Genomic DNA, 12,838 nt, shown 5'->3' on the forward strand with positions numbered 1-12,838 from the left:
AGACAAAAGAAAGACCGTCTTACCCTATATATACCCAGTTGATCACTAAACTCTGCAGATGAGGGCTTCCTGCAGATACCATCTTATCAGTAGGTCCGTAAAGTGGACCTTTAGTGTAGTGACACCTACCCTTTGGAATTCCCTACCCTTCAATATTAGACAGCTGCCATCTCTGTTATCTTTTTGACACCTACTGAAAACCTTCCTCTTTCAACAAGACTTTAAAGTAGAGACCTTATCCCAGACTGTGTCTGAGTTGGAATTGCTTTTTAATGCTTTTAAAGCTTTTTTTTTTTTTAAAGATGTTTTTTGAGCTTTTTCAAAAAAAGATGTTTTTAACACTGTTTTGTTTTAATATGTTTTTAAGGATGCTTTGTTTGTAATATATTTTAAAGTCTGTTTTTATGATGTTTTAGAGTGTTTTTAGTGCTTTTATTCGTTGCCCTGGGCTCCTACTGGGAGGAAGGGTGGGATATAAATCTAATAAATAAAATAAATGTGCAGCACATTTTGCAAAATACATAAAAGTCTTTATTTTATATACTATGCTCATTTTGTTTAAGCTGCGTTGTAAACTTTTGTAGGAAGGCAGGGTATAAATACCATCATCATCATATTGTTGAAACGCTATCCTCATATTGAAGGATAGGGCAGTTGCTACATTTTCCATGGGATAGCAATAAAAATGGCCTCCCGGCCAAATGGAATTACACATACAGAGGCAGTACCTAGGCCTTGATGATCACATTAATGGAAAAAGATGGTAAAGCAAGTTAAGAGATTAAGCCACGGAGACAACTGCCATGCATGCAACTTCACAACATTAAATTGCAATCCAAACCCCATTTCCACCCCCAAGCAGTAACCTTTTAACCTACCTGTTGTTTGAGAGCTTTTTCCACCCATGGGCTACTAGCATGCAGAATCCCATGCTGGGAACATATAACACTCGCTCTGCTACTACGAAGCCAACAGGAAAAAAAAGGTTGGATGCTGGGATGAATGGCAACACTATTAAACAAAGTGCCTAAAAAAAAAGAAAAGGAAAAAAAAGACTCACAAACACTAACTAATAACCCAAGGCAGAGTGTGCTTAAACAATCATTAGGAAGAATTCCAAAGTGTGCACATGTTTATATAATACATTATGTACTACATTTATATCCAACCTTTCTTCTGTAGAGCTCAGACAACATTTATGAGATCCAAGTGGTCTGCCAGCCAGATGCTTAACAGGCCCTGATCTGATTAGATTCAGCAACGCTAATGTGTAATGTGCTTCAAGACCGTGGCTGAATTCACAGGTAATGATCAGGCAGGGTTCCTGGTTCATCATTGTTTACCATGAACTATGACCAGACTGTTCCCCACACTACATTCATTCAGGTGGCAGCTTAAAACATATTTTTTCTGACATGCCTTTAAGAACATATCAGGAGTGACATAATTTGTATAGTGCAGGGCAGTGGAGGCTGTTGGCTCCGCTGTCAGTGGGGCTATGAATGCACTCCAGGGTTTAGTCCAAACATTCAAGAAGCTGTCCAAGGTGCTTTGCTTCTTGGATAGCTCCTTGAAAGCTTGGACTAAAACCTGGAGTGAATTCACTGCCCCACTCACAGCGGAGGCAGCAGCTTCCACTAGTGCAGGTGTCGTCAGCGTGGCGCCCTCCGGATAGTGTTGGACAACTGCCATTATTCCTGACTACCGGTTCCATATGGTGGGACTGATGGAAGTTGTGGTCCAACAACATCTAGAGGGCACCATGTTAGCAATCCCTGGTATAATGTTGATTATTATTTGTTATATTTTGTACTGTGGTTCTACTTTTGCTTTTCATGCTGTATTTCTGTTGTTGGATGCCCGGGGCTCTCACGAGAGGAAGGGTGAGGAATAATAATAACAATAATAACAATATCAGCAGCATTCTAATGCATGCTGTCTGATTGCTTCTGTTTTACTCCTCAGGCTCTGGCATGGGTGGGCAAATCAAAGCAGGAAGCCTCGACTTTCCATTATAGCCAAACCAAGGATTATGGTTTGTTTCTCCTAACAAGCCATTATCACTAGCCATCCTTAAGCTACTTAGTTATATAAAAAGTGTTTAAATAAAGAAAGAAAGAAAAGAAGGAAGGTATGTAAGTTTCTAACTTTTTTTTAATCACAAGGACACAGTGGGCAAGATCTGCGAAAGAAAAAAAAGGAAGGGTCTTGCACTAAGGAGGGGCATATGTCCCATTTCCTATACCCATCCCCAATTCCTAAAGGTTTGCCAGTTCTTAGTCTTGCAAGCTGCATTGGGTAATGCATTCTGAATTCAACATGCTTGTTTCCTTGATGCCAAATTTGGGTTTTTATATATTCTCAGCATGAAGGCTGGTCACATAGAAAAATACAGGATTTTCTAATGACGTCATAACATTCAACCAAATTGTTCAAGTGTCCTGTACGGTTACCATGCAATGTGAATGGACTGAATCAATTTGAAATACAAACTACATTTCTTGAGTTCTATTGAAACCATGACCAACAGCACACTATATCAAATCTGTTGAACAAGTGAGCAGCAAAATGAACACAAGAAAAATCTTGTTCAGATAATCCAGACTGCTAGACATGCCTACTCAGAATTCCAAATCACCCCAGAGACTGCTCCTATATTGAAATTACAGCTATCCAATGTAGCAATTTGATGGCTACCACCACCATTTTTCTGAGCATGGATCTAACTCAGCCCAGTGTGCTGCCTTGCTGAAGAAAACAAAGCAATGTTAGGACCTACTAGGTGATTTTAAAAACACACAGAAAAATTCAGTTTACATGTGCACACACAGGTACCACATGATGGCCTATGCACCTGAATTTTGTCTGATGCAGCCAAACTGAGTAATAAATGGGACTCTCATTACCACACACAGCAGAAGCCACTCAATGATTCTGCCTCCACATATACTGAGCTGGGACACAGAAGCTGCTGGAATAAAAGCTCAGTGGTAAAACAGGTGCTTTGCATGCAGAAGGTCCCAGATTCAACCCCAACATCTTCAGTTAATAAAAGGACCAGGAGGCAGGTGATATGAAAGGGGCCGCTGTCTGAGACGCTGACCATCAGAGTAGTTAATACTGGGCTGGATGTGACCTAGTACAAGGTAGCTTCATATGTTCTCTAACAAAGGACTTCAAGGAAGCAAAGCTGCTGAGATGAGCAGTCACATATGCATGAAGGATAAATTATTATAAAGCAATGAAATCAGGCAGGGCAAGTTCTCTGGTGCACAGCTCTGAAAAGTTGTATGTACACAGTTCATTCACAAAGACAGTAAGAGGAGGGAATTGGATTTCCTCCTTTTAACCAATTTAAGCAGCACTTCAAGGAATTATTTTAACAGACAATAATGCATCTTCATTTTCTGGCACTCAAGGCACTTTGATGCATCTGGCATTATATCTAAAGAGCTTTTCAGAATCAGATTCACGCAAAAAGGTTCCATTAGAAGCCAGATATGAGTCTTTTCAGGTACAGTGGTAGGATGGAGACAGGCAACGGAAGGCTGAAGCAGGGGGTGACTATATCAAAAGCACTTATTTGCAAGAATCAGATTATTTCCTCCCGTAAAATTTGGGCATGGAGTATTCTTCTATTTCAGCTCTAAATCAAAGTGAGACATCAACTTACCATCAATACAATCTTGGAAGAATCCCCAGGATACCAGAGACTGAAGACAAGCAAAGTTCCCAAAAAGCAAAAGAAGGTGATCGTGGCAATATTTCTGATGTCTAGAAGAGACTCTACCAATGGTATGGTACCCATTGTCCAATCGCAACACAGTTCTGAGGGATTTAGAAGCAACCAGGCATTTACAGGAAGGAGGTAGTTGAAAGTTAGCTGTCTTGCAGGAGATGGACTCACAGCAGCTGGGTTATCAAACCTAATTAAAAACAACAATATAGTTTGAGTTTTAAACTCTTCTGATTTACAGGGAATCCCAATCAACAGTACAGAACAGATTCTTTCTGATCTTAAGTCACAATAATTTGCCACAAGAAAGTTGAATAGGTTATCTCAAATTCTGCCCAAGTAAATCAAGGAAAACCCTGCTCAAGCTGTGCCAAGGTTAGCAAATATAAGCCATGGCCCATAATCAATATGACAGGATGTACTCCCACCCCTGCTCTGTGGTCAGGTAGTCTAAAAGAGTGGAGGACTGTAAGTGAATAATGCAATAATGGTTTGGCCTGTGGGGGAGAGACAATGACTGCTTTCTTTAGGGAGCCCCAACTTAGAATGGAAACCACTGAAGAACAGAGATGGCCCAGTCACTGTCTGACTGCATTCTTACCCTGATGAACTATTCTAAAATATCATCAATCTGCCTTGTACATACTGTATCAATAGTATGAGCTAGTAATAGAGGACTTAATTTTAAGAATCTGTTAGAAAGACACGTCAGCTATGCAGCCTGGCCATACGCTTGACATCAAGAACAAGGCTGAAATATTACACAATATGATCTCCAAAAGTATTGCTCGCATACTGAAAACATTCTTTAAATAAAAAAGTTTTAAAAATTCCATCTGCACTTACAGAATTGACCATGGCTTAGTGTTGTGTTAGGAGTGGCAACGACCGCTAGTTTTGCATGCTTCCCCCTTCCCTAGTGCAGCCACAAGGAATCTGGACACTTCTACCAGATTAGCTACAATTAACAAGCATGCTGCCTGAACCCTAAACTGTAGTTAATCATGTTTACTGTGGCCAGTGAGAACAAGCTATCTTCTTATTACAAAAATAACTATGGTTAATGAGGACAAGCTAAGATTAACTGGTTTGTCTAAGTCTGAATGACGTGGCAAGTTGTGGTTAATCTAAAATGGAAGCGGAAGTTTCTAGATCCTTCCTCATAGCTCTTCCAGAGGAAGGGAAACATTGCCTAAGCTCATTCTGTAATACTAAATTATGGTTTAGTGTTACTTCCAAACCAGCCCCCAAATTATAGTTAATAAATAGTTAATATAATTAAAAGCAAGTCTCAGAACATGATGCTATGTTCTACCTCCACAGTCAGAAGCAGTATGACCCTAAATGCCAATTGATAGGAATCACAAGTGAGGTGAGAGTACTGTTCTTACGTACATGAATTAGTGAGAGATATTTAGTTTCAGAGGAACAAAACATAGTGGAATATTAGCTCTAAAATAAATCCAAGAAGTCAATATCTTGTAGAAAATGTTACTCATCACCAAGGTGCAACATTTCATAAGGATATAATAAATACTGGATTTTACCTTGTAAACACTGGCAACTGTGACTGAATAACCTGGACTCTGATCACAACAAGGAGTAGAGTACTGAACATCAGAACTATTAGCTTCAATAGCATTTGAAGCATACAATAAGGAATGCTGCTTTTCCCTCGGAGGATCTGTAACACTGTGTCCCAAAGAGTAGGCAAGGTATACTGAAAAAGTAAAGAAGGTTTATAGTTTTCAAGCAAAGCACACCTTTCAGCACCATTCATTGTCACATAACTATATTTGTTGTAGATGGTGATAAGTTTACAGAACATTTTTCAGTTCTGAAGTCCCTGATACAGCATACAATGAAAGAGACAATATCACATTAAACCAACAAGAGGCAGCATAAAGTAAGCACATTCATAAGTATTGTTAATGAGTCTTACAAAAGTAAAAAGTCTCAGTGGATGTCATTAATGGTTTGTTGCTTTTTAAAAAATGGATTCCGGATGCTAGAAGTTATTGTGGCTGCTCTAACCATTCAAAGCAGCCTTAGCATAGATTCCATGGCTGCTGGGCCATGCAGTATCCTTGATTGCACATACTTCTGAAGTTTGACAGGTTGGATTGCTTTTACTGGAGAGTCACATCATGACAGTGCGGTACAGCAGCAACTATGGACCACATACTTTCTCACCTCCCTAGATTGTTAAGGATATTTTTCTGTTTGTTGGATCTCAGACAAATGATGCTGCATGCATAACCTATGGCTCTCCATGCAAGCCAGGAGAACACCACACACATCCCAAAATCCAATTTGTAGCTGTACACCATCCCACTATGTTTATTACCTAAAGCTGTAAAATTACTAAGTGTGCAAAGGGAACTTCAAGGAATCTTTTTCAGTAAAACGAAAGAGCTGCAAAGAGCAGGAAAAATGCAAAGATGGCATGTTTTCCAATCTAATTTTAAAGCGTTAAAAAAGGAAAATTATTTTGTATGTCCCACTCTAACTGCTACAATTACAGCTTGTAAGCCTTGATTAAAAAGTCTCAAAGTATAGCAATTGAGAAAGCTACCAACTTTTAACTGAAAACAGTTCTATTGGTATTTTGCTTGGGTGTTTGATTGATTACTTATTGCCTATTGCCTCAGAAGGGGCTCTCTAGGAGGATGCAAGAGTCTGTGACCCCCCCACCCTTCTTAGAGAAGGAGGCACACGTTCAGTCAGGATTTTGGAACAGAGCGGAATGATGCTAAGGAAGTTCTGCTGAAGTGGCGAAATGGGAGGGATGTTTTCAAACCTTCTCCAGGTGGCCCCCTTATAGCAAATGCTTCAGTGTTGCTCTTTGCAATGTGGATTGGTTTCATACAAGTTATCTTTATCAGTGATGCATAAGATTTAGTTGCACTGTAGTGCAGGCTACTATTGTAGTGTACTACTTCTTTGCTGACTGCACCATCATCTAAATAGGCTTGGCTACCGTGCAAGAGGCCATTGGGAAGGACTTTTAAATCAACACTGAATTTCTTCTATACTCCAGTGTGGTTGTACTAGAAGTGTAGTGAAAAAGGGAAGCAGTGATAATATGTAGCAAGTGGTAAGTTTTTGAATACTCTGCAGCCTTCAGGTGCTTTCACTCATGTGATTACCAATGCATGCTCTTCATGTATAGGCTTCTTGCAAGAGACAGAACCCTGATCGTCCCGGGTTCTAAACTGGATGGGGAAATGAGAGCAGGCTGTCTGCCGGAGACATTATACCCCAACATCATGATGGCAGGAGGAGGTACAATGTAGCCCCACTCAAAGCACTTGCCTCCTTGAGAGATGAGGGCTTATGTCACTAAGACATTTGTCAGTCAAGCAGTTCTAGGAAACATGTTTTAATTTGGCACTCGACACTCTTATTATTCTTGGGGTGACCTGCAAGTGAACCTCCATGGTCCATGAGAAAGAATCACAGCACCACAGGCATCGTTGGTGTGATGCAATGATACACACCTCTGCACTTGTCAAGCTGTACAGTAAGCCAACTGTCCTGGAATGTTTTCAGCCAGTCTGACTAGATTAGGTCACTTTTAGTTCTATGCTCCCATGAACAGCATGTGTGGTGTAGTAGTTAGTGTGATCGACTAGGACCAGGGAGAGCAAGCTTCAAATCTCCATTCAGCCATGAAGTTTGCTGGGTGACCTTGGGCCAGTCACAGTCTCTCAGCCTAACCTATCTCACCGGGTTGTTGTAAGGATAAAATGGAGAGGGAGGAGAACCATTACGCCCCCTTGAGCTCCTTAGAAGAAAGGTGGGATATAAATGTCATAATAAATAAAATAAATACCTTGGGGACAAGCCATACATCCAAGTATATTGACAACATAAAATAGGGGGTCACACAAGCATGGTGTACTGTAACAAGTTTAGCAAATGTGCACAAGAAAAAGCTATTCAAACTGCACCACAGATGTGTTGCCTTCCAAATTCATGGGATAACCACAGGCTTAAAATTAGATTGCACAAGTTCCTTACCCCTTGAGCTATAAATACTTCATAGGTACAACAAATTCCCACCACTGTTATTCCTTGTTCCTTACATAATGTAGCAACAGCCACCAGAAAAACAGTCACTGCAATAGGAGTCCACACTGCAATGCAAGAGAGACAAACTGTTAAGCCTGAAAAAAACCAGAGGAAAGCACATGTGCCATTTCTAATTGCTGAGAGCAAGACTGGAAATACTTTATGAATTGGGAGCTGCCATCAATTTACTCATCCTTTAGCAGAGGGAATGAGATGGACAAGCCAATCAAGCTGGATCAATTAAGGTCAATCAAATTGTTAGTCCCACACGCTCAGAATAATATAACCTTCTCACCTACTAACACAGACTTAAAAAGCAGTCATCTTGTATGCCGTCCACTTTTGAAGTTTTTAGAGGCAGTAATCAGTGTTGGTTCTTACCTATAAAGCCCTTAACGGCATTGGACCGCAATATCTGATGGAACGCCTCTCTCGCTATGTACCTACCCGTTCACTCCGCTCGACGTCTAGGGCCCTTCTCCGGGTCCCAACTCATAGGGAGGCCCGGAGAACAGTAATTAGATCTAGGGCCTTTTCAGTGGTGGCCCCCGAACTATGGAATGCCCTCCCAGATGAGATACGCCTGGCGCCTTCTTTGTCATCCTTTCGGCGCCAGGTAAAAACCCACCTCTTTGCCCAGGCATTTTAAGCTATTTTAATTTTAATTTAAATGTAATTTGTAATTTTTATTTTAGTTTGTTTTAAATATGTTTTTTATTGTATGGCGCAATCCACATCTGCTTGTATTTTAAATATGTGGTTTTATCTTGTTGTACACCGCCCTGAGAGCTGTTGCTATAGGGCGGTTTAGAAATGTAATTAATAATAAATAAATATATATATATATTTTTAAAAAAGGCTCAAAGCTGTTATTTTAACAAACACATTCATATAAAAATAAAGCATCCCAGGAACTACCTCCTAAAAGTGTCCCTCACCCCACAAAATTATGCTACGTACATTTTTTACACACAAATATATCTGCATCTTAAAATCAGTATTGTCCATGAAGGCAGTTTCTGAATAATTGGGGGAGAGCACATTGTTCAGGGGCAGAGCTTCTGCTTTGCATGCAGGAGTCAGGCTCAATCCCCGATGGCATCTCTAGGTAGGGCTGGGAGAGCCACCTGCTTGGAACCCTGGAGAGCCACTGCCAGTTAGTGTAGACAATACTGAGCTAGATGGACCAATAGATTGACTCAGTATAAGGCGGCTTCCTATGTTCCTAACAAAGCACCAGGCTGAACAGGATTTGCATTACGAGTAGGAAGGATGGGGAAACATTGATTTAAGAAGAGTACCTCTTACTAGAGAAATACTACTAGTATACTAGCAGGAGTGAGAACTCGTACTAGTACCATTTCACTCATAGGCTGCAGGACTGCACTGTTAGGATTCCATATCCTCCAAAAGAAAAAGGAGCATCATGGGCCAATATATGAATAGCAAAAGCGTCATATCTTTCTTTTGTGGACTATATACCATTATAGGTTGTGTGCTGCTTAAATAAAAGATGGAGAAAAAAGCTACATGATTGATCAGTAGGTATTTACCTATAGTATTTTCAGGCCCTCTGGACCTGGTATATGACAAAAAAGCAGCTAGGAAAAAGATTGATGAGAGAAGCTCTGCTCTGCCCACTACGCCAGTTACCTAAACAGAGGAGGGGAGAAAGAATGTGCTAATTAGGTCAACAAAACCAGGATGTGAAGACAAAAGATAAACCAGCTATGCAAGTAGTGAACAACGAATAAAGGACAAATGCATTCCTTACGGGCATCTAGCTTCCACTATTTTGAGGAAGCGAGTCAAGTACAGCATTATTGTGCCCTCATGTGGCTGACACATGGAAGGACTTGTATTCTGATTGGGATTACACTGTAGATAATTTATCTACATTTATGTAGATAATTCAGCAAGAAAGCATGCTGCCAGATCATTCAAGGCCAATTACATTTTTGGCAGATGCACGTGTTGCACGTGGTGAGACATGCAAGGGAGACAAGAGTTTGCTTCAAAAGACATACTTGTACAAATTTCCGTAGGGGTAACATTACTCATTCTGTTGCAGAAAAAGTCGTGGGGCACCTTAAAGACTAACAAATTTATTATAGCATACACTTTTGTCTATAGTCCCTTCTATTAGGTGCCTGCTAGCTAACTGAGGATTACACTGCATGGGTCAGATGAACAATGATGCCAGTTTTCCCCAAGATGCCTCCAGGTGTTACTTAACTACAACTGCCATCATCCCTGATCACTGGTCAGGCTGGTTGGCACTGATGACAGCTGTATTCCAAAACATCTTGGGACCAAGTGAATAATAAATATGTTATATGAAGAACAGTTTGCATCCACATAAGACTAAGACTGACCTCTGAGACCATGCTCGCCGGCCTGATATCAAGAAGCATGGGATTAGCAGACACAAGGGACAGAGCCTTTTCAGTGGTGGCCCCATGCCTATGGAACTCCCCCCCCAGTTAAGCAGCTATGTCCCCTATGCTGATGACTTTTAAATGGGCCTTGAAGATTTGTTTTGTTCCAAACTGCTTGATATTTGTAGAGAGTTCTACCCAAAGGCTCAGGCTAGATCACATTCTGCAAATCCGTTACTTTCTGTGATCTGGTGCATACAGAAGGGATATACTGGATTTTTATTTTAATCTGGCAATTTTAATTCCTGAGACTGGGACAGAGAGAACTACACTTCCTTTCCCACACAAGTAACTTATTGTCAACCTTGGGACAAACAAGAGTCAGACACAAAAACAGAAACCCCCCCCCAGCATCTTTTTTTCCATACGTATAATGCAAAATCTAGGATATTGAGGGCATTGTTTACGTTAATGGACAACACTCTCTCTCTCTCTCTTGAAGGCCCAAGAAGCAGAGAGGCTTAAGAAAATGCCAAATTCAACAGTGCAACAGGAACATAGGAAACTGCTTTGTAGACAGTCAGACCACTGGTCCATATATAGCTCAGTATTATCTACACTGACTGGCAGTGACTCTCCGGAATTTCAGCCAAGGGTTATTCCCAATCCAACCTGCAGAAGCCAGAGGTTGAACCTGAGACTTTCTGCATGTAAAACGTGAGCTATACCACTGAGCACCAGCCCACGCCCTAACAGGGATGCAAAGAAACCAAGAAAAGATTAACATATTATTCTAGCCCATCCTTCAAAGGACTTGTTCATGTAAATGAACTATGTAGCTAACTGAATTTTCTTTGTAGTTATTGAGAGCCATGCAGGGAGGGGGCAGAGCGACGAGGGTGAAACAGATGAGGACTGGGAACCCGGGGAGGGGGCAGGCAATGGGGTGGACTCACAGGGCGCCCCAGCCTTGTCTTTGATAGCTTGACCCCCCTGTGGAAACACCATCTGGATCATCTCCAGTTAGACATGCCCCCGCCACCTGCGCCAGAGACTCAGCCTTGCACGTCAGACGTTTCCCAGCCGAGGGCGGCCCAGCTTCCCATGCCTGAACTGACTGTTAGAAGGGGAAGCTGAGATCAAACCACCTTTGCCCCACGCTCAGAGGCGCTTGAGGAGGGAAGTTCAACAGTCAGAGCTGAGGCAGAGTCTTTGTTTGCACACGCGATCCAAGCCTACTTAAGCTGACTCGGAGGGGAGGGGACCCGGTTGCTGAGTCAATGTCTTAGAGTCGCAAAGTCATGCTTAGTCAGTGCTAGCACAGAGCTGAGTTCCTAGAAAGAGTAGCTAGGTTAATGAGGCAAACTGCTTTGGAGAGCTTGGAAAAGTTACTTTTTTGAACTACAACTCCCATCAGCCCCAGCCAGCATGGCCACAGGATTGGGCTGATGGGAGTTGTAGTTCAAAAAAGTAACTTTTCCAAGCTCTGGGATGTATCTATTTAATAAAAAGAGAAAAACCTACAGCTGAGTCCGAGTCTGAATCCCTCGACTTCAGGCAGGACAGTAGTTAACCTTGTGGCAATTCCCACAGCCAACAAGGTAAGCTTATTTTAAAACCAAGTGACAGTTTACTTCAATGGCTGTCATTGAAAATGATCACAGAGAAGCCTACAATATAGCTCCAGCAGTATTCTTGGATTTTTATTTTAAACATGAGCTTCCTTGAGATTGTGGCTTTGATCTGGCTAGCATATGGATGTGAAAGTGGCAGCTATGGGCCTCCTGTCCATGGACTCCTTTCCTGTCCCCACCCCCTATGCAACATTTAGGCTTAGAGTGGAAAAGTCCCATTTGACTTTTAAAATATTTTTTCTAAACCTAATTGCCACAATGGGGGGGGGGGAGAGATGGCAAGCAGGGTATAAATGCGTAATGGATGGATGTGTGTGTGTGTGGAATGGTATATGGCTTTGGACCTGCCACTGGCACATGGCCCCCAAATGGCATAGCAGATGCTTTTGATGTGTACGCAGAAAACTTGCACTGAGCACTTTTCAGATTGTTCTAACAAGGGAATGAACACCTGTGAGCTCTGCATAAACTTGACTGACGCGGGGTGGGGAAGGGTGCCAAAGCAAACAGCAGCCTCAAATAAAAGGTTTTTCATCAGGTCTGCAGCACAAGAGGAAAGGGTTAAACTCCAACTGATAAGCAGAAAAGCTGCTCTTTGCATTTCCCCCCAAAATGTTAAATGCACAGATTTATTCAATATCATATCTAGTTTGCTGGTTGGCAATATTAACTCAAGAAAAGCTATACAGAATAGCAGGGGTCGTAGCTTTGGAAGCACTGCTTTAGAGGATCAGGTGATAGTTGGTGTGACAACAATGCCTTTCCTTGAAAAGTCAGATTTCTCCTTAATCATTGTGCTTTGGTAACATCCAGATGACTACCGCAACATGCTGTGTGTGGGGCTGCCCTTGAAAAAGTGTTCAGAAACTGCAAAATGCTCACTATCAAGTTTTTTGTTGGAGCGTATCAACCTGGTATTTTATAGTTTGCGCTGGTTGCAGATCACTGGTTGCCGGTTGTATATCTTCAGATGCCAAGCTAAAACCTGGCAGGTTAATTAGGCTTAACTGAGTGAT

At 41.5% G+C, this 12,838-nt stretch overlaps 1 protein-coding gene across 10 annotated transcripts in view; it reads right to left on the minus strand.

The window, feature by feature from the left end:
- Positions 1 to 12,838, minus strand: part of TMTC3 (transmembrane O-mannosyltransferase targeting cadherins 3) — a 44,854-nt gene that overhangs the window by 19,185 nt on the left and 12,831 nt on the right. For 9 of the 10 annotated variants that reach the window (XM_061639623.1, XM_061639622.1, XM_061639618.1 and 6 more), the window contains 5 exons: positions 9,364 to 9,463; positions 7,760 to 7,875; positions 5,284 to 5,456; positions 3,674 to 3,926; positions 879 to 1,027 (listed from right to left, as the gene is read on the minus strand). In XM_061639623.1, coding sequence (XP_061495607.1) covers positions 879 to 1,027; positions 3,674 to 3,926; positions 5,284 to 5,456; positions 7,760 to 7,875; positions 9,364 to 9,463 — 791 coding nt within the window. The remainder of the gene's footprint in view (positions 1 to 878; positions 1,028 to 3,673; positions 3,927 to 5,283; positions 5,457 to 7,759; positions 7,876 to 9,363; positions 9,464 to 12,838) is intronic. The other variant, XM_061639624.1, reaches the window with a different exon arrangement.

Source organism: Rhineura floridana, chromosome 8, assembly GCF_030035675.1.
Source record: "Rhineura floridana isolate rRhiFlo1 chromosome 8, rRhiFlo1.hap2, whole genome shotgun sequence".
Lineage (NCBI taxonomy): Eukaryota > Metazoa > Chordata > Lepidosauria > Squamata > Rhineuridae > Rhineura > Rhineura floridana.